The 25,044-nt window shown below is 48.7% G+C and overlaps 1 protein-coding gene across 3 annotated transcripts in view; it reads left to right on the forward strand.

The window, feature by feature from the left end:
- The window catches only part of LOC116956033 (E3 ubiquitin-protein ligase TRIM71-like), a 53,115-nt gene that overhangs the window by 14,035 nt on the left and 14,036 nt on the right, over positions 1–25,044 (forward strand). Inside the window, exons 1-4 of one of the 3 annotated variants that reach the window (XM_076053859.1) lie at positions 13,638–14,113; positions 14,775–15,547; positions 21,709–21,876; positions 22,768–22,902. In XM_076053859.1, the coding sequence (XP_075909974.1) occupies positions 14,110–14,113; positions 14,775–15,547; positions 21,709–21,876; positions 22,768–22,902 (1,080 nt within the window). In that variant the 5' untranslated portion in view covers positions 13,638–14,109. Of the gene's footprint in view, positions 1–13,637; positions 15,548–21,708; positions 21,877–22,767; positions 22,903–25,044 lie in introns of those variants that run through there. The other 2 variants (XM_032977456.2, XM_032977455.2) reach the window with 2 other exon arrangements.

A 25,044-nucleotide genomic window follows, 5' to 3' on the forward strand; every position in this document is an offset into this window, starting at 1 on the left:
ACAGCTCGAAAGCATTTAGCGCGGGGGCCCTTGAAAGTGCGGGGCCCGTAGCTACTACATTTGTAGCTACTACTACTACATGTGTAGCTGCTACTACATGTGTAGCTGCTACTACATGTGTAGCTGCTACTGCACGTGTTGTAGTAGCTGCTACTGCACGTGTTGTAGTAGCTGCTACTGCACGTGTTGTAGTAGCTGCTACTGCACGTGTTGTAGTAGCTGCTACTGCACGTGTTGTAGTAGCTGCTACTGCACGTGTTGTAGTAGCTGCTACTGCACGTGTTGTAGTAGCTGCTACTGCACGTGTCGCAGTAGCTGCTACTGCACGTGTAGACACTTTCGCTACGAGGACCATCCGGCACTCGGCGTAACCTTGGCGCAAGGATAATTCAAGGGAGCAGATGGAACGTTTTGGTTGTACCAGGATCGTGAGTGAGTAATGTCGAAGTGAAGTGTGGGTGGGAGAGGGGGGGGGAGAGTAGTCGTCCATCAGTGGATAGAGCGTGGCTCCGTGATTGATGAACGAGGAAATGAGGATTGATGAATGAGGAGGGTATGGGTGTGCCGCGTGTGGCTTCTTTTTAGCGAATTTAATTGCAAAATATATACACTACGATGTAGATTTTTTGTTTAGTCTTCAAGGTAGCGGGACAAAAATGTCGAAACGAGTCTATACAAAAGTAAGACCGGACGCTATCATTTGTGGAATCGTCGTTACCCCTCCCCCACACCAATACGGTATATAGTTTCATTACAGTATATAATCACAGTGTGTGTGTGTATATACAGACTTAACGTGTGAGCAAACGTTAAGTCGTGGACAATTGTATCATCGGCAGAGCCACACTTACCCCCTGCCCTCCTCCCCTCCTCCCATTGTATCGGCAACAACGATCTTGGGTGGGGTTGTTCGATCAGGCAATGAAGGAGGCTCAAGCGAAACGCGTTATCAGAAGCTGGGGGGGGTGGTGGTGGTGGTGGTGGTGATGCTTCGCATTTGATCCTCGTGGGGGGTGTAACCAAATAATCCAAACTGGCCGAGGCAATTAAACATCTTTTTGTTTATTTCTGGGACACTATTTTTTTTTTCTCCAAGGGGTGTTACTTTTAAACTCCGCGATTGGGGGCACCAATCAATCTGAAATCGGTGGTGGCCCCACACTCCGCGATGTCGAAAGGCCAAGACATGAGCATGCAAAAAATTCCGTTATCGAAAAATTCTACTTTGAAAAGTGCATCGTGTACAGCTCGTCGAGATGAGTCCATTGCCGCATCGCCGACCATCGGCAGACTAACAATGATGACTGCATCACGGACATTGTGCGAGAGCCGGGGTTCTATGATAGCCCGGAGTACAGCCAATAAGGCCTCGACACAGAGACGTTGTCTTTCTGTGTGTCTGTGTGAGTCTCTGCTTGTGAGTCTTTGCTTGTGTGTCTCTGTGTATCTCTCTGTGTCTATATGTGTGAGTCTCTCTCTGCTTGTGTCTGTCTGTGTGTCTATGTGTAGGTGTCTCTCTATGTTTGTCTATGTGTGTGTATCTCCCTGTTTGTCTCTGTCTCTGTGTGTCTCTGTGTGAGTCTCTCTCTGCTTGTGTGTCTATGTGTATCTCTCTGTGTGAGTCTCTGCTTGTGTGTCTGTGTGTCTCTGCTTGTGTGTCTATGTGTATCTCTCTGTGTATCTATGTGTGAGTCCCTCTCTGCTTGTGTCTGTCTGTGTGTCTATGTAGGTGTCTCTCTCTGTTTGTCTATGTGTTTGTTTCTCTCTGTGTGTCTCTGTGTGAGTCTCTCTCTGCTTGTGTGTCTGTGTCTCTTTCTGCTTGTGTGTCTATGTGTATCTCTCTCTGTGTGTCTCTGTGCGAGTCTCTCTCTGCTTGTGTGTCTGTCTGTGTGTATATGTTTGTGTGTGTGTCTCTCTGCTTGTCTCTGTCAGTCTCTCTCTGCTTGTCTGTCTGTGTCTCTCTGTCTGTGTGTCTGTCTGTGTTTGTCTGTGTGAGTCTCTCTGTTTGTCTCTGTGTGAGTCTCTGTTTGTCTCTGTGTGAGTCTCTGTTTGTCTCTGTGTGAGTCTCTGTTTGTCTCTGTGTGAGTCTCTGTTTGTCTGTGTGAGTCTCTGTTTGTCTGTGTGAGTCTCTGTCTGTCTGTGTGAGTCTCTGTTTGTCTGTGTGAGTCTCTGTTTGTCTGTGTGAGTCTCTGTCTGTCTGTGTGAGTCTCTGTTTGTCTGTGTGAGTCTCTGTTTGTCTGTGTGAGTCTCTGTTTGTCTGTGTGAGTCTCTGTTTGTCTGTGTGAGTCTCTGTTTGTCTGTGTGAGTCTCTGTTTGTGTTGTGTGAGTCTCTGTTTGTGTTGTGTGAGTCTCTGTTGGTCTGTGTGAGTCTCTGTCTGTCTGTGTGAGTCTCTGTTTGTCTGTGTGAGTCTCTGTTTGTCTGTGTGAGTCTCTCTCTGCTTGTGTGTCTCTCTCTGTTTGTCTCTGTGTCTGTTTTGTCTCTCTCTCAAATTTAGCAATCTTTGGAAGAACGTTAATCAACCAGGTGGGGTGTTGACTGTTGTGTTGGCCGACTCTGTTGTATTTAATTATATTTCCAAGCTTCCTAAGTTTGTTTTCTCGTTCATTTGTACCTGATGATGGTTGCTTGTGTTGAAATCGAAACGTCGTATTCTATTATTATTTAATTAAAACTCTTTCTACGTGACTCTACCGAAAGAAACACAGGGTAATTCCTGCAGTCACGAAAGCTTCGAAACTAGTTTCAATTCCACAAAATTGAGAGTTTGACTTTGTGCCTCCATTGCGTCGATAATGATGATTTTTCGATTTAAAGCTTTCGTGACTGCAATGATTCATCTTCTTTGGTTCTTTCGGTAAAGTCACGTAGAATGAGAATAAAATAATAAATTGATAAAATAAAATAACACAATAATATTCTCACGACGTTTTGGCCACAACACAAGCGGCCTTCATCAGGTGAAGGGACGAGACTGTCTGGAGGACAGCGCTGGAGTGAAAAAGCCACGCTCAGATCGCGACCTTTAAGCTTAGAGTCGCGATCTGAGCGTGGCTTTTTCACTCCAGCGCTGTCCTTCAGACAGTCTCGTCCCTTCACCTGATGAAGGCCGCTTGTGTTGTGGCCGAAACGTCGTGGGAATATTATTGTGTTATTTTATTTTATCAATTTATTATTTTATTCTCATTCTACGTGACTTTACCGAAAGAACCAAAGATAATGATGATGACGATTGTTGTCGTTGTTGCACCGCTATCCCGAAACTTAACATCAGATTTCGAGATTTATATTTTTTGTCATGTCGGAATGAGCCTCGATATTTATCGTGGAAGGAAACAATGGGAGGAATACGATGGACTAAAGCAGCTCTTTGTCTAGTTAGGAGGCCACGGGGAGGGTCAGCGCGTTGCACCGACTAAAATATGGCCAGGACACGCGAGAGCAATATCGCGAATGGTTCAGCAGGGTCATCCAATAAATGAGCAAACATTAACTAAAATAAGGAAGTAACTCATTGCAACTCGTACATCAATTGCAAGCGCACGCTTTGGACAATGCGGCAAAACACGTAACGTGCACACATTTCTCCCGGCAATAATTTTGCATAGGTGGCTACATTTTATTCTGTGTTTGTGTGTGTGTATGTATTAGTATAGCATCGTAATCAGCCACTGTTCAATCCACTGTTGGATGACCATACTTCACCACGCCGGGCGGTACTGGTCGGTGAAGATTGCTGATCAAAGGAATCGCTTCGCCCGAGCCGTAAGCCGTGGTCGGGAATCAAATCCCTTCCCTCTTTTGTTAGTCGAGGATGTGGTTCGCGGTGCGCTAACCACTGCGCCACCGCTCCTCACCCCCCACGTGCATCATCAGCCCACGCGTTCGGTGTTTGGGGCTACCTTGTACGTACGAGGATTGAATCGTTGAGCAGTTAATTCGACGGGGACATTGAAATAACAACAATGAGCCAGCAAGTGTAAATGAGCTACTGTGTATGTCACGGCGGCCAATTTGGACTCTTGACGAATGATGATGATGATTGTCACGACGGATAATTAATTAGCGATTATTACAATTTTTACTTAGAGTAGAGGGGAAAACCAGAAGACAGCTGTCATGTTTTTTTTTATTTAAAGCTTTCGTGACTGCAGTCATTCATATTCTTAGCTCTTTCGGTAAAGTCACGTTGAAGGGAAACAATAAAATAATAAAATATATTTAAAGCAATACAAAATTCTCACGACGTTTTCGACCATAACACAAACGGTCGTCATCAGGTGTGAAAAAAAACAACGGCAAGAAACATTTGAAAAACGGTGTTTGTATTTATTTTTTAAAAAAACGTTAGCACCACGGGCAGCGATTTGGCAGTTTATTTAGAAGGACGAGTCCATCTATGTTCTGAAAAGAGGAGGGGGGAGACGAAAATTAATGTATGCTGTCTGAAAGCCACCGTAAGCTTGAACAATCAATTAAGACCTGAAATGGTTTATCAAATCCTTCCAATGATTGCTAAGCCAGAATCCATATTCTCGGTTGAAATTGTCTCTGTGCTTGTATATGTGGATAGCCTCATGAACGAATCTCTCATGGTAGCCAGAGGTTCTTTGTAAGCCATCTGGCTACCATGAGAGATTCGTTCATGAGGCTATCCACATATACAAGCACAGATTCTGGCTTAGCAATCATTGGAAGGATTTGATAAACCATTTCAGGTCTTAATTGATTGTTCACGCTTACGGTGACACACAGACAGACAAGCAGAGAGAGAGAACACAGAGGCAGTTGTCTCTGAGACAGATTTGTCTGTGTGTCTGTGTCTCTCTCTGCTTAGACAAAACACAGACACGGAGACACACAGACAGACACACGAGCAGAGAAAGACAACACAGAGACAGAGTTGTCTCTGAGACGCAGAGAATTGTCTCTGTGTCTGTTGTCTCTCTCTGCTTAGACAAAACACACACGGAGACACACAGACAGACGAGCAGAGAGAGACGAGACAGAGTTGTGTGTCTCTGTGTGTCTGTGTTGCCTCTGCTGAGACAAAACACAGACACACGGAGACACACAAACAGACACACGAGCAGAGAGAGACACACAGAGTTGTCTCTGAGACGCAGAGAGTTGTGTCTCTCTGTGTCTGTGTTGTCTCTCTCTGCTTAGACAAAACACAGACACACAGACAGACGAGCAGTGAGAGACAACACAGACACAGAGTTGTCTCTGTGTGTCTGTGTTGTCTCTCTGCTTAGACAAAACACAGACACGGAGACACAGATAGACGAGCAGAGAGAGACAACACAGAGACAGAGTTGTCTCTGAGACGCAGAGAGTTGTTTGTGTGTTTGTCTCTCTCTGCTTAGACAAAACACAGACACGGAGACACACAGACAGACGAGCAGAGAGAGACAACACAGAGACAGAGTTGTCTCTGAGACGCAGAGAGTTGTGTCTGTGTGTCTGTCTCTCTCTGCTTAGACAAAACACAGACACGGAGACACACAGACAGACGAACAGAGAGAGACAACACAGAGACACACAGAGCGTTGTATCTGAGACAAAATTGTGTCTCTCTGTGTCTCTGTGTCTCTGTGTTGTCTCTCTCTCTGCTTGTGTGTCTGTCTGTGTTGTCTCCGTGTCCGTGTTTTGTCTCTCTCTCAAATGTAGTTCTACCTGTTGACGGTTGCTTGTGTTGCAATCGAAACGTCGTACTCTATTATTTAATTTCTTTCTACGTGACTTTACCGAAAGAACCAAAGAGTAATTCTTGCAGTTAAGAAAGCTTCAAATCAAGTAAGATACATTCATTGTGAAGTTTTTGTATTAATATTCTCTCGGATTGGAAACAAATATATACGTAATCTGGCAAATGAACTGCATGAACGGGATCACAATTTGAAAAGTTGGAGCGATTTTTAAAAGGTATCCGTGCACAGTTTAATATATTTGTTATTCACATCCCTTCGGTATCGATATTATTACAATTGTTGTTATTATTGATCAACGTCGAACGAACGTCTTCTTCTTCTTCAGCCGTTGCAAGTCAACTCTGTGTTTATTTCTGACGCTGGAAAACCCCCGGGGGGAGCCAGTTACCCGGCTAGTTTCGGTGGTGACGGTCTACAGGAGCAGCAGCAGCAGCAGCTGCCGCTGACAACCAGTGGACGGGGATGATCCTCGGAGCAAAAGTGTCTACAGATGTAGTAGCTACGGGCCCTGCACTTTCAAAGGCCCCCCACACGCTAAATGCGTTCAAGCTATCAGCTTCCGGCTCGGTGATTCTGCACTTGCTTTATCACTATAGTACTATACCACCTTCGACTTTCGCGAACGACCCGGGTGTTGAAGGTTGGCGATTCGTCGTATTGTCTGGCTGTATAGCAAATATAAAAAAAAATACATTTACTTTACTATGCAAGTTAAAATATATATTTACGTTCATTTGGTAATTTAGGGCCCCTTCATGGCATCATGCTACGGGCCCCGCACGAGCTTAATGCAGCGCCGCTAACAGCAACCGGCGTAACTGTTGGGGTGGAGAGTCGCCCAGCCAGCAAAAACTCCCGGCATTATTTGTAATAGTAGTATAAGATAAGTACAGTATAACGTAATCATTAATGTTCGGCGTATTTACAAGGCTACCGATTAATACGCCCAACATTTTAAGCTGTTCACTCCGCCGCTGATCCAATAAATTGCCCCCCGAAATGTTTGCAACAACACGAGACGCAAACAAAACGCAGGTTGGTGAAGTATGGTCATCCACCCCCCCCCCCACACACACAGTACAGGATGAAGCGAGTGGGGGGGCCTGTAGCATATGTTATAAAGGGGCCCCTAAATAGATAAATTAACATGAAAATTTAAACACATTTTAAACTCGCAAAGTAAAAGTAATTGTATGTTTTCATTTGCTATAGAGCCAGATAATACGACGACAAATCGCTAACCTTAAACACCCGGGTCCTTCTTCATAAAAGTCGAAGGCGGTATAGTACTATAGTGATAGAGCAAGTGCAGAATCACCGAACCGGAGTTGATAGCTTGAAAGCATTTAGCGTGGGGGCCCTTGAAAGTGCGGGGCCCGTAGCTACTACATTTGTAGATACTTGCAACGAGGATCATCCAGAACTGTCCAACCCCCCCCCCCCCCATATTATCCAAGACCGACAACGCGAGGTGGGAGGTGGGGGGAATCCGGGATATTCTTCATCCATCCAGCAGTGGATTTACTGAGCAAAAGCGCGTGTGAAATTGATTAATACTTAAGCTGCATTCCTCTTAATTTCTATCGAAAAATGAACCGTTAAAGTAAGACTTCTTAGTCATTCTACCGAACTCCATTTAATTTTTTTTAAATAACGAAAGAAAATGCCATCATCGGTTTAACATGCTGCTGCTGCTGCTGTTTGCTGTTGTTAAATGACTCTCGTGGAGAAGGACCCACCGTCCGTGGAGATGGAGCTATGAAATCCGCTCGAGCGGGATTGAGAACAGAGGCGCGGGATCGTGAGATCTGGCCCGCGCGCCTTTCATCCAGCAGTGGATATGACCCATGGCTGACGACGAATCGGGGGTTTCGAACGCGTAGACTGCAGTCGCGGTGAACGGACGGCATGCTTCACATCGGAATCAAATTTATTGATACTGCAGTCGGAATCCGATGAGCTATAAAGCTCTTTTTTATATCACGGATGTCCAGTCGGGGCACGGGGTGAGAACGTTCCAACAGCAGCAGACGGTTACCCAAACGCGATGATAGTGCAATAAAGATCAACAAAATCACCACAAAAAAACTCGTACAAATACAACAACTAAACCATCCCCCCCCCCCATCCCTCGCCAGGCACAGCCCACCGAGGTGTTAACTTATTTTTCAGAAGTGGGCCCCATCATTTTGGGCATTTACTCTTATAGCAGCCAAAGGGATCTCGTCTCAATGCACTGATGCGACCGGTACAGTCCACGAGGACTGTGCATCGGGGTTTCTTTTACACATCGGTTATCGCTTTCATTCACGCATTTTTGGGGCGTACAAGGTAATTGATAACTTCAGAAATTCGTCAAATTATTTGGTGATGCTGCTGCTGCTGCTTCCATTGGCAGTATTGCAAAAGTACAAACATAGCAAAAACTCAACTGTGTGTGTGATCATTATATGGCAGGCCGTGTTTATAGTACTTTAAACGAGATGCTGTTCGCGTGATATGGGGCAGGAGCATTGCCAGAGAGATATTACTGGGTTTTTTATTTGGTGCTATAAAAGGCAATTGTCGCGAAACGTCGCTCGTTTGTCTTGTAAAAGCACACTAATTTACGAATGTGAGTTTTTGTTTGTGTGTGTGCGCGTCTACCATCTATACGGAACTGTATAATGTTCACGTAAGGAGCGGTGGCGCAGTGGTTAGCGGCGCGACTCGAGTTCGACGTCAAAGGAGGCGTTTGCTTGAACACGCAAATCCCGACATATCAACACAAACATTGACCAGCCGTGGTGAAGTATGGTCAAACAAACCCTTCCACTACCCCCCCCCCCCCCCCCCCATGATCGACATGGTGTGGGAACGAAGCTTTCATCCAGCAGTGGAGAGACAAAGGCGCTTCTATACCAAGGCCGTAATTATAATATATATTGGGGGGGGGCATCCCACCCCCCCCCCCAATATTCAAATATGCTCAAAATATCCCCCCAAATATATTGCTATTAAAAAATTGCTTTGCTATGTAAATAAAAACAACAATTTGCTAAACCATTGGCCACTAAATCTGGACTCGTCTTCATGTAAATAAATGCATAGATTTGTGTGTATATGATTGTGGTTATGGTTGTAATTTATTAATCCCTAATCTCTGCCATTAAATACAATGAAACAAGAAAAGGTAAAAAAACAGAGCAATGTAATACAATAACACTATTAGACATTATTGTAAAAAATAAATAAAAAGTCAATCCCATGTGTTGGTGAATTTTTTTTTATATTTTAAACAGGAAATTCGTTTTCAAATTTAGATTTAATTTTTTCTGGGTTGGGACCCCCAGACACCCTAGAAGATTTGGTCCCCCCCCCCCAAATGTTCACTCCATGGCTACGGCCTTGGTCTTTACACATTCTCGATATGTGGGGAGCGGTAGTGTCGTGGTGAGCGCGCTGCGCTACGAACCCGGCGGCCCGAGTTCGATTCCCGCTCGAACTGGCCAAAACCAGTGACGATTTTATTGGAACCGGTCCTGGGCTTCCCCTAGGTCAACTCGGCCTAAAATGAGTACCAAAGTGTGGTGTGTAAACATCGATGCTAGGAAGACAAAGGCGGCCGGGCGTGGTACCGTTCCGGCCTTCATAGGTGCTCGCTAACAGCACTTGCCCCAACATTTTAAGTCTATACGGGGGATCTTTGTCTTTGTTTATATTATATATACATGTGTGTGTGTATATATTGCACGTATGCACAAACGTACTTGCAAATTGAACCGCATTTGCGTTTGCTCGTGATGTCAAAACACGCGTTTAAATGTGAACGTATATTTGTGTACTGTCGCAACAGTATACGGCAATAAATAGCCTTAGACACCGTTGTGAATCCACTGCTGGATGAGAGCCTCTTGTCCACCACGCCGTGGGGGGGGAGGGAGCGGCTTTTGGCCATACTTCACCACGCCGTGTCGGGGTACTCCGAATCGGTTTGGGTATTCCGCACGCCGCACCGATAGTAGAGCCGTGACCGCGAATTTGGGACCTCGGCTGGGACCCGGGGGCTCTCCTGATCGCAGCGTGAATCACGGCGCCACCGCTCCCATCACAGACTGTGTGTGCGTCCAGTGTGTGTGTGTGTGTTCCTACTGTGTGTGTGTGTTCCTACTGTGTGCGTTCCTACTGTGTGTGTGTGTGCGTGTGTTCCTACTGTGTGTGTGTGCGTGTGTTCCTACTGTGTGTGTGTGTGCGTGTGTTCCTACTGTGTGTGTGTGTGCGTGTGTTCCTACTGTGTGTGTGTGTGCGTGTGTTCCTACTGTGTGTGTGTGTGCGTGTGTTCCTACTGTGTGTGTGTTCCTACTGTGTGTGTGTGCGTGTGTTCCTACTGTGTGTGTGTGTGCGTGTGTTCCTACTGTGTGTGTGTTCCTACTGTGTGTGTGTGCGTGTGTTCCTACTGTGTGTGTGTGCGTGTGTTCCTACTGTGTGTGTGTGCGTGTGTTCCTACTGTGTGCGTGTGCGTGTGTTCCTACTGTGTGCGTGTGCGTGTGTTCCTACTGTGTGTGTGTGCGTGTGTTCCTACTGTGTGTGTGTGCGTGTGTTCCTACTGTGTATGTGTGTGTGTGCGTGTGTTCCTACTGTGTGTTTGCGTGTGTGTGCGTGTGTTCCTACTGTGTGTTTGCGTGTGATTGCGTGTGATCCAACTGTGTGTTTGCGTGTGTTCCAACTGTGCGTGTGTGTTTGCGTGTGTTCCAACTGTGTGTGTGTGTTTGCGTGTGTTCCAACTGTGTGTGTGTTTGCGTGTGTTCCAACTGTGTGTGTGTGTTTGCGCGTGTTCCAACTGTGTGTGTGTTTGCGTGTGTTCCAACTGTGTGTGTGTGTGTGTTTGCGTGTGTTCCAACTGTGTGTGTGTGTGTTTGCGTGTGTTCCAACTGTGTGTGTGTGTGTTTGCGTGTGTTCCAACTGTGTGTGTGTGTGTTTGCGTGTGTTCCAACTGTGTGTGTGTGTGTGTTTGCGTGTGTTCCAACTGTGTGTGTGTGTGTGTTTGCGTGTGTTCCAACTGTGTGTGTGTGTGTTTGCGTTTGTTCCAACTGTGTGTGTGTGTTTGCGTGTGTTCCAACTGTGTGTGTGTGTTTGCGTTTGTTCCAACTGTGTGTGTGTGTTTGCGTGTGTTCCAACTGTGTGTGTGTGTGTTTGCGTGTGTTCCAACTGTGTGTGTGTGTGTTTGCGTGTGTTCCAACTGTGTGTGTGTGTGTTTGCGTGTGTTCCAACTGTGTGTGTGTGTGTTTGCGTGTGTTCCAACTGTGTGTTTGCGTGTGTTCCAACTGTGTGTGTGTGTTTGCGTGTGTTCCAACTGTGTGTGTGTGTTTGCGTGTGTTCCAACTGTGTGTGTGTGTGTGTGTTTGCGTGTGTTCCAACTGTGTGTGTGTGTGTGTGTTTGCGTGTGTTCCAACTGTGTGTGTGTTTGCGTGTGTTCCAACTGTGTGTGTGTGTGTTTGCGTGTGTTCCAACTGTGTGTGTGTGTGTTTGCGTGTGTTCCAACTGTGTGTGTGTGTGTGTGTTTGCGTGTGTTCCAACTGTGTGTGTGTGTGTTTGCGTGTGTTCCAACTGTGTGTGTGTGTGTTTGCGTGTGTTCCAACTGTGTGTGTGTGTGTTTGCGTGTGTTCCAACTGTGTGTGTGTGTGTTTGCGTGTGTTCCAACTGTGTGTGTGTGTGTTTGCGTGTGTTCCAACTGTGTGTGTGTGTGCGTGTGTTCCAACTGTGTGTGTGTGTGTGTGTTTGCGTGTGTTCCAACTGTGTGTGTGTGTGCCTGCGTGTGTTCCAACTGTGTGTGTGCCTGTGTGCCTGCGTGTTCCTACTGTGTGTGTGCCTGTGTGCCTGCGTGTTCCTACTGTGTGTGTGTGTGCCTGTGTGCCTGCGTGTGTTCCTACTGTGTGTGTGTGCCTGTGTGTGTGCCTGTGTGTGTGTGCACGTGGTGTGCACTGTGTGGGGAGCGGTGGTGTAGTGGTTAGCGCTGCGTTATGAACCCGGCGACCCGAGTTCGATTCCCGCTCACGGCCAACACCAGTGACGATTATCTGAACCGGTTCTGGGCCCCCCCCCCTCTAGGTTGACTCAGCCTCAAATGAGTACCTGGCGCGGTGTGCAGTAAACATCGCCACTGGGGAGACAAAGGCGGTCGCGCGTGGCGCTGGCCACCCACCCCCTCGTGTACCGTGCCGGCCTTTATAGGTGCTGCTCGCTAACAGCACTTGCCCCTACAGTCTGTTAAGGCTACACGGGGGATCTTTGTCTTTGTCCGTGATGTGGCGGTGGGCGCGCTGCGCTACGAACCGGGCCCCGGGTTCGAGTCTAGCTCACGGCCAACACCACAACAGTGTGATACACGTAGAAGGCTTTCGCGACCAATATCATTCATAATAATAATAAAAGGTTGTTGGGTTAGATCGCGTTATTTACAAATGTGTCGTGACCCCCCTCCACCACCCGACACGGCCAATCGGTAAAACGACGCGTCGCGATGACAAAATAGTTCACTACTTTAGCCAAACCGGCGCGTTGAAGAGCGAATCCACAACATTTACAATGTTTAAGTACGACGTTTCGCTGCTAATTACGTCCAGCATCGTAGGGCGATCGGGTTAAATGATGACGTCACGCTGCTGCTGCTCGATTTAAGACCCGGGAGCCGGTGGGAGGGGCTTAACGAATCTGGCAAATCCGCCCGATAATGCTGGATGGAATTCCCGGCGAAACGTCGTACTTAAACATTGTAAATGTTGTGGATTCGCTCTTCAACACGCCGGTGGGCTGGAGTAGTGAACTATTTGTGATTTGAAGCTTTCGCGACTGCGGGGATCCAAACTGGTTGGTTCTTCTTTGGGTAAAGAACCAACGAGTTTCGTGAACTATTTTTGTCTTTCGTCAACGCGACACCATTTTTGTTTAACCGGTTGGCCGTGTCGGGTGGTGGAGGGTTGTGACGCATTAATAAATAAATAAATAGCGCGATCCTACCCGAAAACCCTTTATTATGACCACAACAGTAACGATTCATCCGGACCCGGTCCTGGGCCTCCCCTAGGTCGACTCGGCCTCTAATAAGAATTCCTCGATGCGATTTGTAAACATCGGCGCTGGGGAGACAAAGGCGGCCGGGCGTGGTTGGTTCCCACCCAAGCCCCTCTCGGAAACAGCCCGAAACGTCTGTTAAGGCTACGGCACCTGGCTTTGTTTTAAAAGTGTAACTAACCTCTGTTAGATGCAGATTTTAAAAAAAAAATTATTGTGCAGATGCTTAAATGATTGGCAATCGGTACGACGATGTAAATGATCGCTTCCAATAATGTACAACTTTGCGTATAGGCGCGCGCGTGTGTATATATACGTTAACTTTCTGAATTAATTTTGTTTAACGCTGAATAAGAACCGTGGTTTTATTTTAAAATAAAGAGAATTCGTATTTTTTTTGCCATCGCAAACCCCTAAGAGAGACCCAGCAGTGGATATGGCTGATCACGATGGTGATGACATTGTGGCGGAGGCCTTCACCTAGCTTAGCAGTGGATAGAGCACGGCTGCTGAGAGTGACTCATTCATCAATTTAAAAAAATCGATTTATAAAAATCGATTTCTAAAATTATCGAGCCAAGACCATCTGATGCTCTCCAACGAGCCCTGACATTGTTGAGATCATCCTTGATCAAGAATGGTTTAAAGTATAAATGTATTTTTTTAAATAATAGCAATATTTCAAGTGTATTTGCTATAGACGAGTGCTATTTAAGGTCATAACGAGTAGTTAAATGTGTATTGCGATGACGTCACAATGGGGCGTGCTGGACATGACGGGGGGGTTGGGCCATTCGGACCGTACCATTCATCAACGGCGGGGGGGGGGGAGATTTGTAATCTCACTTGGTCTATATATACCCACGCTTTAAACGGGCTAACACGACCACGACTCTTGATTAATTTAATAGCCTTAGTAAAATGTTAAGAGCCGAGATTTGAGTTGGGTTCGTATGGTCGTTGTTGACTTTGAAGGGCATGGGGACGAAACGTTTCCCTTTCACCCCCCCCCCCCCTACTGTGGGAGACGCTCTGTGGTCTGTCCCTGATCTCAAATCCCGCGCACATGGGCATTTAAACCCCAGTGGGGGCTCGGAGCGCCACACGGTAACCACGTGTCCGCCACGACTAAAACGCCGTTGACTCGTCAATTAAAATTACCATAAGAATAAAGCCTCCCCTTAATTTAGCTACCAAAAAAAATGAAGACTCCTTAAAATGAGGCGGTAGCTTTGCTGGGTGGTTTTTTTTAAAGTGGCCATGTTGGTGAAGAGATGAGGAGCTCCTAACATGGAATGTTTACGAAACGGGAGGTTTGGGAGTGGGGGGTAATTTGCTGCTGCATTGATGCGTAAGTTAATTGTGCACTCGTAACGTTGAATTACGGGGAGTTGATTAACCGAAGTCATTGGCTCTTCCGCTCGAATAATACAAGGATCTTCCCCGTTCCTCCTCCTCCCCCCATCTATTACACGTGGTGTGAGTGTCGCGGGATCGTGTACAGTCTTACATACGCGCATGCTTCGGGGACAAGTTGCATGGACTGCATTGTTGAAATAAGAGTGGGTGGCTTTAATTTATAGTGGTAGTGTCGGGTGCTTTGCGATAGTCTACGTAACAGCCTATAACATAGCTAATTCCACAGCCTCTGTTAGCTGCTGAGTAACCATACATCTAGTAGCGCTTCTGCGTAGCCTGCTTGCAGTAGCTAGCCCTAATTTAGGCTTACGCACAGCATGCACGGCTCTGTAGCACCCACACACACACAGCAGCAGCAGCTAAAGCTCGATGCAGTACAACCCACGTGGCCAGCACTGCTATTTATCCGATCTACGGCGCAATAGACGGTAGGCTGAACAACAACAACAGCAGCAGCAGCCAGGAAGACGTCCTGATGCATAGCAGAGCCAGTGGCAACAGCAGCAGCAGCCTTGCAGTGTAGCAGGGCAGCCCCCAGCGCCGGGTTCTCAATGCGGGAGCGGGGTTTGTGCTGCGAATGGCTGACTTCGCAGAAGCCTTCCGCACTCGAAGCCTCATCAGCAGCCTCCTCATCGGCAGCAGCAGCAGGAGAATCGTCGGCCCCCCCGTGCCTTCATCCGGAAGGGACGAAGTCGCCGCCGCCTCCGCGATGCCTTGCTTCCCAATCGGCGCCAACAGCAGCAGCAGTAACGGCGCGTCCGCCTCGACCACCGCGGCAGCTGCGGCTTCAACGTCGGCGGCCACCGCCGCCTCCTCCTCCTCCTCCGCCGCCGCCACCACCGCGGTCACCCCGGGCGACCTCGGCCTGGGCCACGCGGCCGTGGACTTTCCAGACGACGCCGAGCTTGCGACCGACGACGACGACGAAGACGACGAGCTGCCCAATTTCCTCATCACCACCATCCTCGACGTGATGTCCTCCGCGGAGGACGACATTCATAGCAGTCCTCGGCAGCGGCACGATCAGCAGCATCAGCAGCAGCATTATCAGCAGCAGCATCAGCAGTGTGGTGGTGGTGGTGGCGTCCGGGATGCGTCGTGGATTGGTGTCGAAGAGCCACCGCCACCTCCCCCCCGCTGCAGTTCGTGCGAGTCCGGAGCGCGGGCCGCCTCCGAGTGCCTCGTGTGCCGCGAGTTCCTCTGCAGCGCCTGCGTGTCCGCTCATCGGCGGGTCAAGCTGACCAAGGATCACCGCATGCAGCCCGTGCAGCAGCAGCAGCAGCAACAGCAGCAGCAGCAGGAGGTGATGATGATGGTGCCGGTTCGAGACGGGGACGAGACGTACTGCCGACAGCACGAACGAGAGGTGGGTGCCGAGTGTGTCCGTGTCTTGTGTGTGTGTGTTCTGGATAACCGTGGTATGCATCACGTATCTCTACAGAGCTCGCCTCATCGTCTATCGATAATGGTAGGTTTCTAATGTGTATGAATTATCAAGAGGTTTTAGCCATATCGACCAGAGAGGTGTTTGTTATCTTTCATCAGATGTTGAGCGTCTTTCGGTCAGATGTCATCGAATCGTCATCCGAGGTTTATCCATCTTTGAATGATCATGAGATATTTATCAAGAGTATCGATTTTACCGCCAGTTTCCTAATCAATGTTTCGGCGTCGTCATAATCACGGCCTCGTCGCCGTTATCGATAATAATATCCCCAATGATAGTCGTAACCATTGGAGTTCGATCGTAATCGGAGTTAAAATTGGCGGTCCCCTCAGAATCCGTCACATTGTCAACATCGCAGACTGAAATAAACTTCGATGGGAATATTTATAGTGGGGGAATCCGATGAGCTATAAAGCTCTCTTCAAGGACGATCGTCACATCAGCTTAACGTCAACGAGAAGGTCGCGTTGTTGTTATTGATGATGATGGTGGTGGTTGTTAAATGAACGTTGTCCACAATGTATGTTTGTCGTTCATGAATTGTGGTTATTGTAATAATCGTCTGAATGGCCATAATTATTAGTCGCCAATAAGTTTGAGCTTGAAGATTCCTGACAATTTGGGCACGTCGCCAAGATCTCTTTTTAATAAATCGTTTAAAATCTCTTAATCTTAATTACGAAACGAGCAAATTGACCATTCGCATCGTCGTTCGTGGTTCAACTTTGCTTTAATTAAGGTTCATTATCTATTAACAATGGCGTGATCTGTCATAGCTTTCGGTCCAAGTCGCGCGTTATAATTGGCAATCGATGTTTTAAGAAGTGCGTAAATAATGTTGCAATTGATTTGAATGATTGCAATCAATGTCGGTGTCTATTTTTGGTCATCGATATCACATGAGGTAAATACCGTGTTATTGGTTGTAAAACTGTGTCATTGATTACAATATTAACGTTGAGTGTATTCAACGTTAGTGTTCAATTACGTACAATCATTGTAATCAACGTTACGGAATGTAAATACTGGGTCGTAAAATAAAACTATTGTTTTTACGTAATTTTAAACTAATTTAAGGCAAAATTAATCGCGCGTTATATCGTCTTACACGCGTAAATATATTCTGCTATGTATTAACATTGTTTCTTAACACATTAACACCGTGGCAATGATTCAATATTGCAGCATTTCGATTAGTTTGCATTTTTTACCTCCTTTTCAAAAGTATTCTCAATGTATTCCTTCCCATCCCTAATCCTCGAGCCATGTGCTTATTTTTAACACGATTTGTCTTCATTGGTGATCATCAGCATTGCCCTCGGTCCATTATACGAGCTCCAATGTACCTGTAATAGTTGTAATGTTCATACAGGGGCCCATCGTGTTAATTAGAATAACTGTAATTGCCTTAATATCATTTGAGTGCTGTTTCACTACAATGGAATTAATCGTGAACCACTAACTTGACTGATTAACATCATAACACTGAAAATAGTCGTTTATAAACTTCATCGCAAATTATCACCCCAGACTCTTAATTTATAGTGCCTGGAAATAAAGGCAATGTTTAGGTGTCTAGCATATAACGGAATAATTCGAATTCACGAATAACTTTGGGTCATCGCCATGCCCATTACAATTGTTGTCCATTCATTCATAATCGAGAGTTGTTTTTGGGGGGTTGACAACATTGGTAACATCTCACCATCGTCCTCATCGTTAACATGAATGCTGTAACCGCTATTGACACCGACTTTTAATGGTAAAACATCACAGTCGCCGTGAACAAATGAACCTCATCGTCAGCGTGTTTATGAACGCTTAGCAAAAGTTGTCTACATCGCCATCTAAAACGCCACAAACATCATTTACATCACCATCATCTACATAATTTTCATCTAAAATCACAAAGACATCATCTACATCGCCATCTAAAACGCCACAAACACATCAACATCATCTACATCACCACCGCCATCATCATCACCATCATCTACATCATGTACATCATCATCATCTACATCACCATCATCTACATAACCATTCATTTGAAACATCACGGTGCTGTTGATTAAACGGTTTTGCAAATAGGAGACCGTAGATCTAATTGTGGTTAAAATAACAGGGTGTGAATTGACTACATGAGTGATGTTATGAAGCGTTATAATAATAGTTTATGATCTGTCATCGTTGAGCGGCGGTCTTTGTTGATGTTTAAGACAAAAAAAACATTACCTACAAATATACGATGACTATTGGTCAATTATATACACATTAATGTGATTACTAATTGGCTTATGTAGGCGTTAGATGGCGTAGCTTATAACTAAAAGAAACGTGTAGTGTCATTCACCCTGCACCACCCTACCAGCAACATCGCAGGCAAAGTTAAATTTCGATTTAAAGCTTTCGTGACTGCAGGGATTCATGTTCGTGGTTCTTTCGGTAAAGTCACGTATTATTTTATTCTTTCCTTTCTACGTTACTTTACCGAAAGAACCAATAAATATACATCCAAAGTTGTTAGATGTATTTAACAAACAAAAAAAACCAGCTTTTAACTATTACCACAAACGGTTTGCGTGCCTCGAAATATTTCTAACCCGGACCTTTCAATCGCATTCTTTATTAACAGCGCACGCAGTCGTATATGAAGGATATTTTATCACCCAAGTTTAAATTCCACTATTGATCCTAACACTATCGTCGGTGTTAAAAAAAAAAGATATATGTTAATGCCATAACTAATAATAATGTCTGATGAATGCAACCGCGAGACCGTCCTATAACGCAATTGAGAAAAGAAGTCTCGAAACTTGATGCTGGCTGGCTTTAGTGTTGTTGTCTGTTCGTCCACTGTTCTAATTGAAATAAAAAATAAAATAATAATTGAAGCAAAAAATAAAATAATAAAGTTATAATGTACCGGGGGGCCCGACCTTACGTGACCCCGCTCTGGAAGTCGCAACGGTTGTTTGAGGCCTCGCGAACGTTATTTTACCATCGCCGCAACAGAATTTATATTTGAATGTGTCGTACGCGAATTGCTGTGACACGTGTGTGCGCAGCCGTTGATGCTCGTGCCCCCAAAACGCGTCTTGTTAAGATTTGTCACGTAGTTTGACGATCTCAAATGAACCCTAAAAGTGACACGCACAGCAAAGAACGCGCATGCGTTGAAGTCAAATAATGTCGTTAAAACTTGCCACCACCCGACACGGCCAACCAGTAAGGATTGTGTCACGTTAACAGAACGTGGCCAATTCGTCACTAGTACAGCACTAGTGTATAGTGTAGTGTAATGTATAGTGTAGTATATTAGTACAGTACACCGGTGTGTTGGAGAGCCAAGCCACAACATTTACAATCTGAGCACGAAGTTTCTGAAGCTAAAAAAAAGAACCCTATTATCAAACAATAACGCTTAAACGTATATTTCTATTATAGGCGACGTTGCAGGCAATGGTCCTTGTTCATAGCGGATTTAAATGTGCTGTTAAATAGTTGGGGGGGGGGGGTCATTGCCCGGAACGTCGCCACTCGGTGTTATTGTCGAAGGTTCGTTTTTCTGGTCGTGCTCTCTTCACCACGACCGCCCAGCAGTGTAGCAAGCAAGGCTGTAATTATAATAAATATGCTCAAAATGTCCCCCCCCAATATATTGCTCTAAAATAATTTGTTTATATTATTGTGGTTATGGTTGTTACTTTATTAATCCCTAATCTCTGCCATTACAATGAAACAAGAAAAGAAAAAACAGAGCAATGTGATACAGTACTCTATTAGACATTATTGTAAAAGATTCATAAAACGTCCATCCCGTGTGTTAGTGATTTATTTATATTTAGGAAGGAAATGGCAGCAAATTCGTTTTTAAATAAGAAAAAATTCTGGGGGGGCACCCCCAGACCCCCTGGAATATTTGGGTCCCCCCCCCCTCCCCCAATGTTGACTCCATGGCTACGGCCTTGGTAGCAAGCATCGCCACCACAACCTGAAAACTTGCTTGTATTATTATCCGTACCAAAGGTTATTTATAATGCACGCAGTTGAATGACTTCATCGGTAAAAAATATATATTAAATTTCAGCATTCTGTTTATTTGGACTTTTAAAAATACCTTTCGCGATCCAATGACCAATCAAGCTGTTAAACCCATCGGGTGTGTCTTCCGGCATTAATAAACATTAACTTTTAACATTGACGGTTTTGTACAATAGATTAAGAACGCGTTAAACATTACATAACGGTATCTTATAAGTACATTCCATAATATTAAATGATATCGTTCAATTTCTTGATACTGGCGAAAGGGTGCGCGCCGTAGCTCACGTTTTCCATTAAATAAATGTTAGATGTTCTACAAATGTACTAAAATAGTGGGGTTAATTTCATTCCTTTTGAAAGGATCTACGCGTACAATCCACTGCTGGATGAGGATGTTGCTTTGACCATCACCGCCCCAGTCAGTGCCCGCGGTGGAGGGTGGTGGTGGTGGTGTAGCGAGCAGACGGGAAAGTTGGTCGTCCAAAACCGGTTTCGAGGTTAGGATCCGTTCGCGATTTTTTTTGTTTTAGCCGTGCCCCCGAAATCTGACACGAGTCATTTGCCGGACTCCCTAACCCATAGACGTGTAATCTTAATTTGTTTACTCTTGACGTAAATTGCAATGTAACCTTTACCCCCTAATGTGGGAAAACTAAACACGAATGCACGAGTTTGTGAGCGAGGGAATGCGTTAACTAACAAAACGATCCCATGGATCGCCCTGTTTCCCGCCCTGTTAACATGGATAGGAGTGACTTTCACCCCCCTCCCAAACACCAATCGCTCGCCACTCCGGTCTCGTTTAAACATTAGGCTCACGACAGAGCTCTTGGAAAATGAAAGATGTAATTTACACAAATGGTTGATGGTGAATCGGTGATTTAATTAGTCTGTTTGCGTCTTGGCATCAAGATGATGTACACGTGTGAGCGCTGCATGTTATCATCAGCCGAGCTCATCGCTAAGTGGCTATCTCTCGCTCTCTCCATGTTGAGCCACATCCTTTCATAAAAGGAGTCTGTGATCGTGGCTTTTTCATTCATTCAGCTCGGTCCAAGGTAATTTACCCAACTGGGTCGGTGTTTAGTCTATGAGCAATGTTAGTCTGTGTCCAGTGTTAGTCTGATGGCCAGTGTTATTTTATGGGCAGTTGTTAGTCTCTATCTGTGAGCCCGTGTCCTTTTGTCGGAGACGTCGGCGATCGTGGACTTGCGTCCATCCGGCTCTGGTTCGCCGCAGCTGTATTGAGAATTATAGGAGGGCAAAGAAGAACCCGCTTGTTTTTGTAAGCGCGGACGGACGCAAAGTCTCTTCCGTCACCGTTCGGCTGCCGAGGTCGGCTCCACCGACACCGACCGTCCGTCCCCCCCCCCCCCCCCCCGTTCGTTGATCTCGACGCAGTCGGCCCCCCACCCATTGGTGATGATCGATCGACCGTCGAGAGTTTGTGCGTGCCGTGAAACCGGTTCGAGAGGAAGCCTGGACCACCGGCTCGTAACGGAGGGCGCGAGAGCTTTGTGCGTGTGTTTGTTAAACTTATTTCACACCATATTCTTGGTTCTTTCGGTAAAGTCACGTAGAAAGAACCAAGAATATGAATCCCTGCAGTCACGAAAGCCTTAAATCAAAATTGATTTCACACCGTACATAGCCGGACCGTGCTAATGTAGCCAACTAATAGGAGGTGCGGGGGAAGGACCACAAACTAAACAAAGAAAAAAAGCAGCTCTAAAGAAATGAGAGTCAATCTAGATGATGATTTAAAAGTTCCATAGCTCCAGTGGCTTACCTAACATCGTAAGGAAGAGCGTTCCGGACGGTCGTGGAAGCGCATCCGAAAGCGCCGATGGGGCGGGACCGGACCGTCTTTGTTCAATGGCTTGCACGTACCCATGTTGAACTTCTTTTCGCACCGTACATGGCCAACCGTTCTAATCGGAGGTGCTTGCTTGTGTGCTTGCTTGTGTGCTTGCTTGTGTGCTTGCTTGTGTGCTTGCTTGTGCGTGCGTGCGTGCGCCGGCCCGGCTTCGCAGGTGGCGCGCCTCTTCTGCGACACGTGCGCCGTGCCCATCTGCCGCGGCTGCACGCTGGCATGGCATGCCGGCCACAGCTTCGTGTACCTGCAGGACGCGCTGCAGGGATCGCGCGGCGCCGCCCTGCAGCTGCTGGCAGACGCTCGCCAGGAGCGCCTAACGCTGCAGGTGCGGCCCCGCTGGGCGGGGTGGGGTGGGTGGGTGGGGAGGAGACGCGAGGAGGCGTTCAAGCGGGAGTCGCCACGCGGTGCGGCCTGCGATGGTGCAGGGGATGCAAACGGGCGGAAGCGCCGAGATGTCTCTTCCCCCCCCCGCTCTCCTCCTCCGCTACCACAACCACGTTACTCTCTCATCGTGCCTTTTCTTTTTTTTTTCTTAAGCCCAGGGGCTCGGCGGTCCGCGCACGGCCGCCTACGCATGCGGCGTTTACGAGACGCCGCGAAAAAAATAAATTTGGGAGAAAGAAGAGCGGTTGCGTAATTCTACGGGGGAGAAAATGGACGGCGTGATTGTGCGTGACGTCACCTGTGTGCGTGTGTGTGTGCGTGCGTGTGTGTGCGTGCGTGTGTGTGTGCGTGCGTGTGTGTGCGTGTGCACGTGTGTGCGCGCGCGTGTGTGTGTGCGTGTGTGTGTGCATGTGCGTGCGTTCGGCACGGTGTCGGAGTGCGGTGCGCGAACCACCACACTACCGTGTGCGGGTGCGGTCGAGCACCGGTTAGCGCTACGCCGCGCCGCCAACCCCCGGCGACTCCCGAGTTCGATTCCCGCTCACGGCCGACGTCGGTGGTGGTTTTCTGAACCGGTCCTGGGCCGGGCCCCTGGTTTCGGAGTGCAAATGGTCGGCACAGCAAAGGTGGCCTGGCGTTGTGCTGGCCCACCCGCGCCACCTTGGCGTAGGCTCGGGGAGGCCTTCGCAGCTGCTCGCTTGACAGCACTTGCCCCTAACAGTTGGCGTAGGCTCGGGGAGTCGGGGAGTCGGGGGGGGGGGGGGGTGGGATCTTTGTCTTGGTGTCTGCCATTGGTGACCGCTGCGGTTTGTGCGGGTGCGCGCGAGGACAGATGAGCATCGAGCGGGTGCAGGCGATGGTGAAGCGGGTGGACGCCAGGATGGAGAACATCCGCTCGGAGGTGCGGGCCGTAGCCGAGCGGCACAAGAAAGCACTGGAGGAGCGCGAGGGGGAACTCCTCTACAAGGTGACGCGCGCGATGGCCACCCCACTCTCTCCGGGGCAGGGGTCGGAAACCTCCGGAGCCGCATGCGGCTCTCTGGCTGCCCCCCCCCCTTGAGGCTCTGGCTGCCCCCTTGAGGCTCTCTGGCTGCCCCCTTGAGGCTCTCTGGCTGCCCCCTTTGTGACTCTTTGGCTGCCCCCCCTTGAGGCTCTCTGGCTGCCCCCCCCCCTTGAGGCTCTCTGGCTGCCCCCTTGAGGCTCTCTGGCTGCCCCCTTGAGGCTCTCTGGCTGCCCCCTTGAGGCTCTCTGGCTGCCCCCCCTTGTGACTCTTTGGCTGCCCCCCCTTGAGGCTCTCTGGCTGCCCCCCCTTGAGGCTCTTTGACTGCCCCTCCCCTTGAGGCTCTCTGGCTGCCCCCCCTTGTGACTCTTTGGCTGCCCCCCTTGTGACTCTTTGGCTGCCCCCTTGAGGCTCTCTGGCTGCCCCCCCCCCCCTTGAGGCTCTCTGGCTGCCCCCTTGAGGCTCTCTGGCTGCCCCCCCCCTTGAGGCTCTCTGGCTGCCCCCCCTTGAGGCTCTCTGGCTGCCCCCCCTTGAGGCTCTTTGGCTGCCCCCCCTTGAGGCTCTCTGGCTGCCCCCTTGAGGCTCTTTGGCTGCCCCCTTGTGACTCTCTGGCTGCCCCCCCTTGAGGCTCTCTGGCTGCCCCCTTGAGGCTCTTTGGCTGCCCCCTTCTGACTCTCTGGCTGCCCCCCCTTGAGGCTCTCTGGCTGCCCCCTTGAGGCTCTTTGGCTGCCCCCTTCTGACTCTCTGGCTGCCCCCCCTTGAGGCTCTTTGGCTGCCCCCTTGAGGCTCTTTGGCTGCCCCCTTGAGACTCTTTGGTTGCCCCCATGTGACTCTTTGGCTGCCCCCTTGAGACTCTCTGGCTGCCCCCCCCCTTGAGGCTCTCTGGCTGCCCCCCCTTGTGACTCTTTGGCTGCCCCCCCTTGAGGCTCTCTGGCTGCCCCCCCTTGAGGCTCTCTGGCTGCCCCCTTGAGACTCTCTGGCTGCCCCCCCTTGAGGCTCTTTGGCTGCCCCCTTGAGGCTCTTGGGCTGCCCCCTTGAGGCTCTTTGGCTGCCCCCTTGTGACTCTTTGGCTGCCCCCTTGAGACTCTTTGACTGCCCCCTTGAGACTCTTTGGCTGCCCCCTTGAGGCTCTTTGGCTGCCCCCTTGAGACTCTTTGGCTGCCCCCTTGAGGCTCTTTGGCTGCCCCCTTGAGGCTCTTTGGCTGCCCCCCCTTGTGACTCTTTGGCTGCCCCCCCTTGAGGCTCTTTGACTGCCCCCCCCCTTGAGGCTCTCTGGCTGCCCCTCCCCTTGAGGCTCTCTGGCTGCCCCCCCTTGTGACTCTTTGGCTGCCCCCCTTGTGACTCTTTGGCTGCCCCCTTGAGGCTCTCTGGCTGCCCCCCCCCCTTGAGGCTCTCTGGCTGCCCCCTTGAGGCTCTCTGGCTGCCCCCCCCCTTGAGGCTCTCTGGCTGCCCCCCCCCCTTGAGGCTCTCTGGCTGCCCCCATGTGACTCTCTGGCTGCCCCCCCCTTGTGACTCTTTGGCTGCCCCCTTGAGGCTCTTTGGCTGCCCCCTTGAGACTCTTTGGCTGCCCCCTTGTGACTCTTTGGCTGCCCCCTTGAGGCTCTTTGGCTGCCCCCTTGTGACTCTTTGGCTGCCCCCTTGCGGCTCTTTGGCTGCCCCCTTGAGACTCTTTGACTGCCCCCTTGAGACTCTTTGGCTGCCCCCTTGAGGCTCTTTGGCTGCCCCCTTGAGACTCTTTGACTGCCCCCTTGTGACTCTTTGGCTGCCCCCTTGACGCTCTTTGGCTGCCCCCTTGAGGCTCTTTGGCTGCGCCCTTGAGACTCTTTGGCTGCCCCCTTGAGGCTCTTTGGCTGCCCCCTTGCGACTCTTTGGCTGCCCCCTTGTGGCTCTTTGGCTGCCCCCTTGCGGCTCTTTGGCTGCCCCCCTTGAGGCTCTTTGGCTGCCCCCTTGAGGCTCTTGGGCTGCCCCCTTGAGGCTCTTTGGCTGCCCCCTTGAGGCTCTTTGGCTGCCCCCTTGAGGCTCTTTGGCTGCCCCCTTGAGGCTCTTTGGCTGCCCCCTTGAGGCTCTTTGGCTGCCCCCCTTGTGGCTCTTTGGCTGCCCCCTTGTGGC

The sequence above is a fragment of the Petromyzon marinus genome, chromosome 63 (genome assembly GCF_048934315.1).
Source record: "Petromyzon marinus isolate PM22_M1 ecotype Great Lakes invasive population chromosome 63, UKy_Petmar_22M1.pri1.0, whole genome shotgun sequence".
Classification (NCBI taxonomy): domain Eukaryota; kingdom Metazoa; phylum Chordata; class Hyperoartia; order Petromyzontiformes; family Petromyzontidae; genus Petromyzon; species Petromyzon marinus.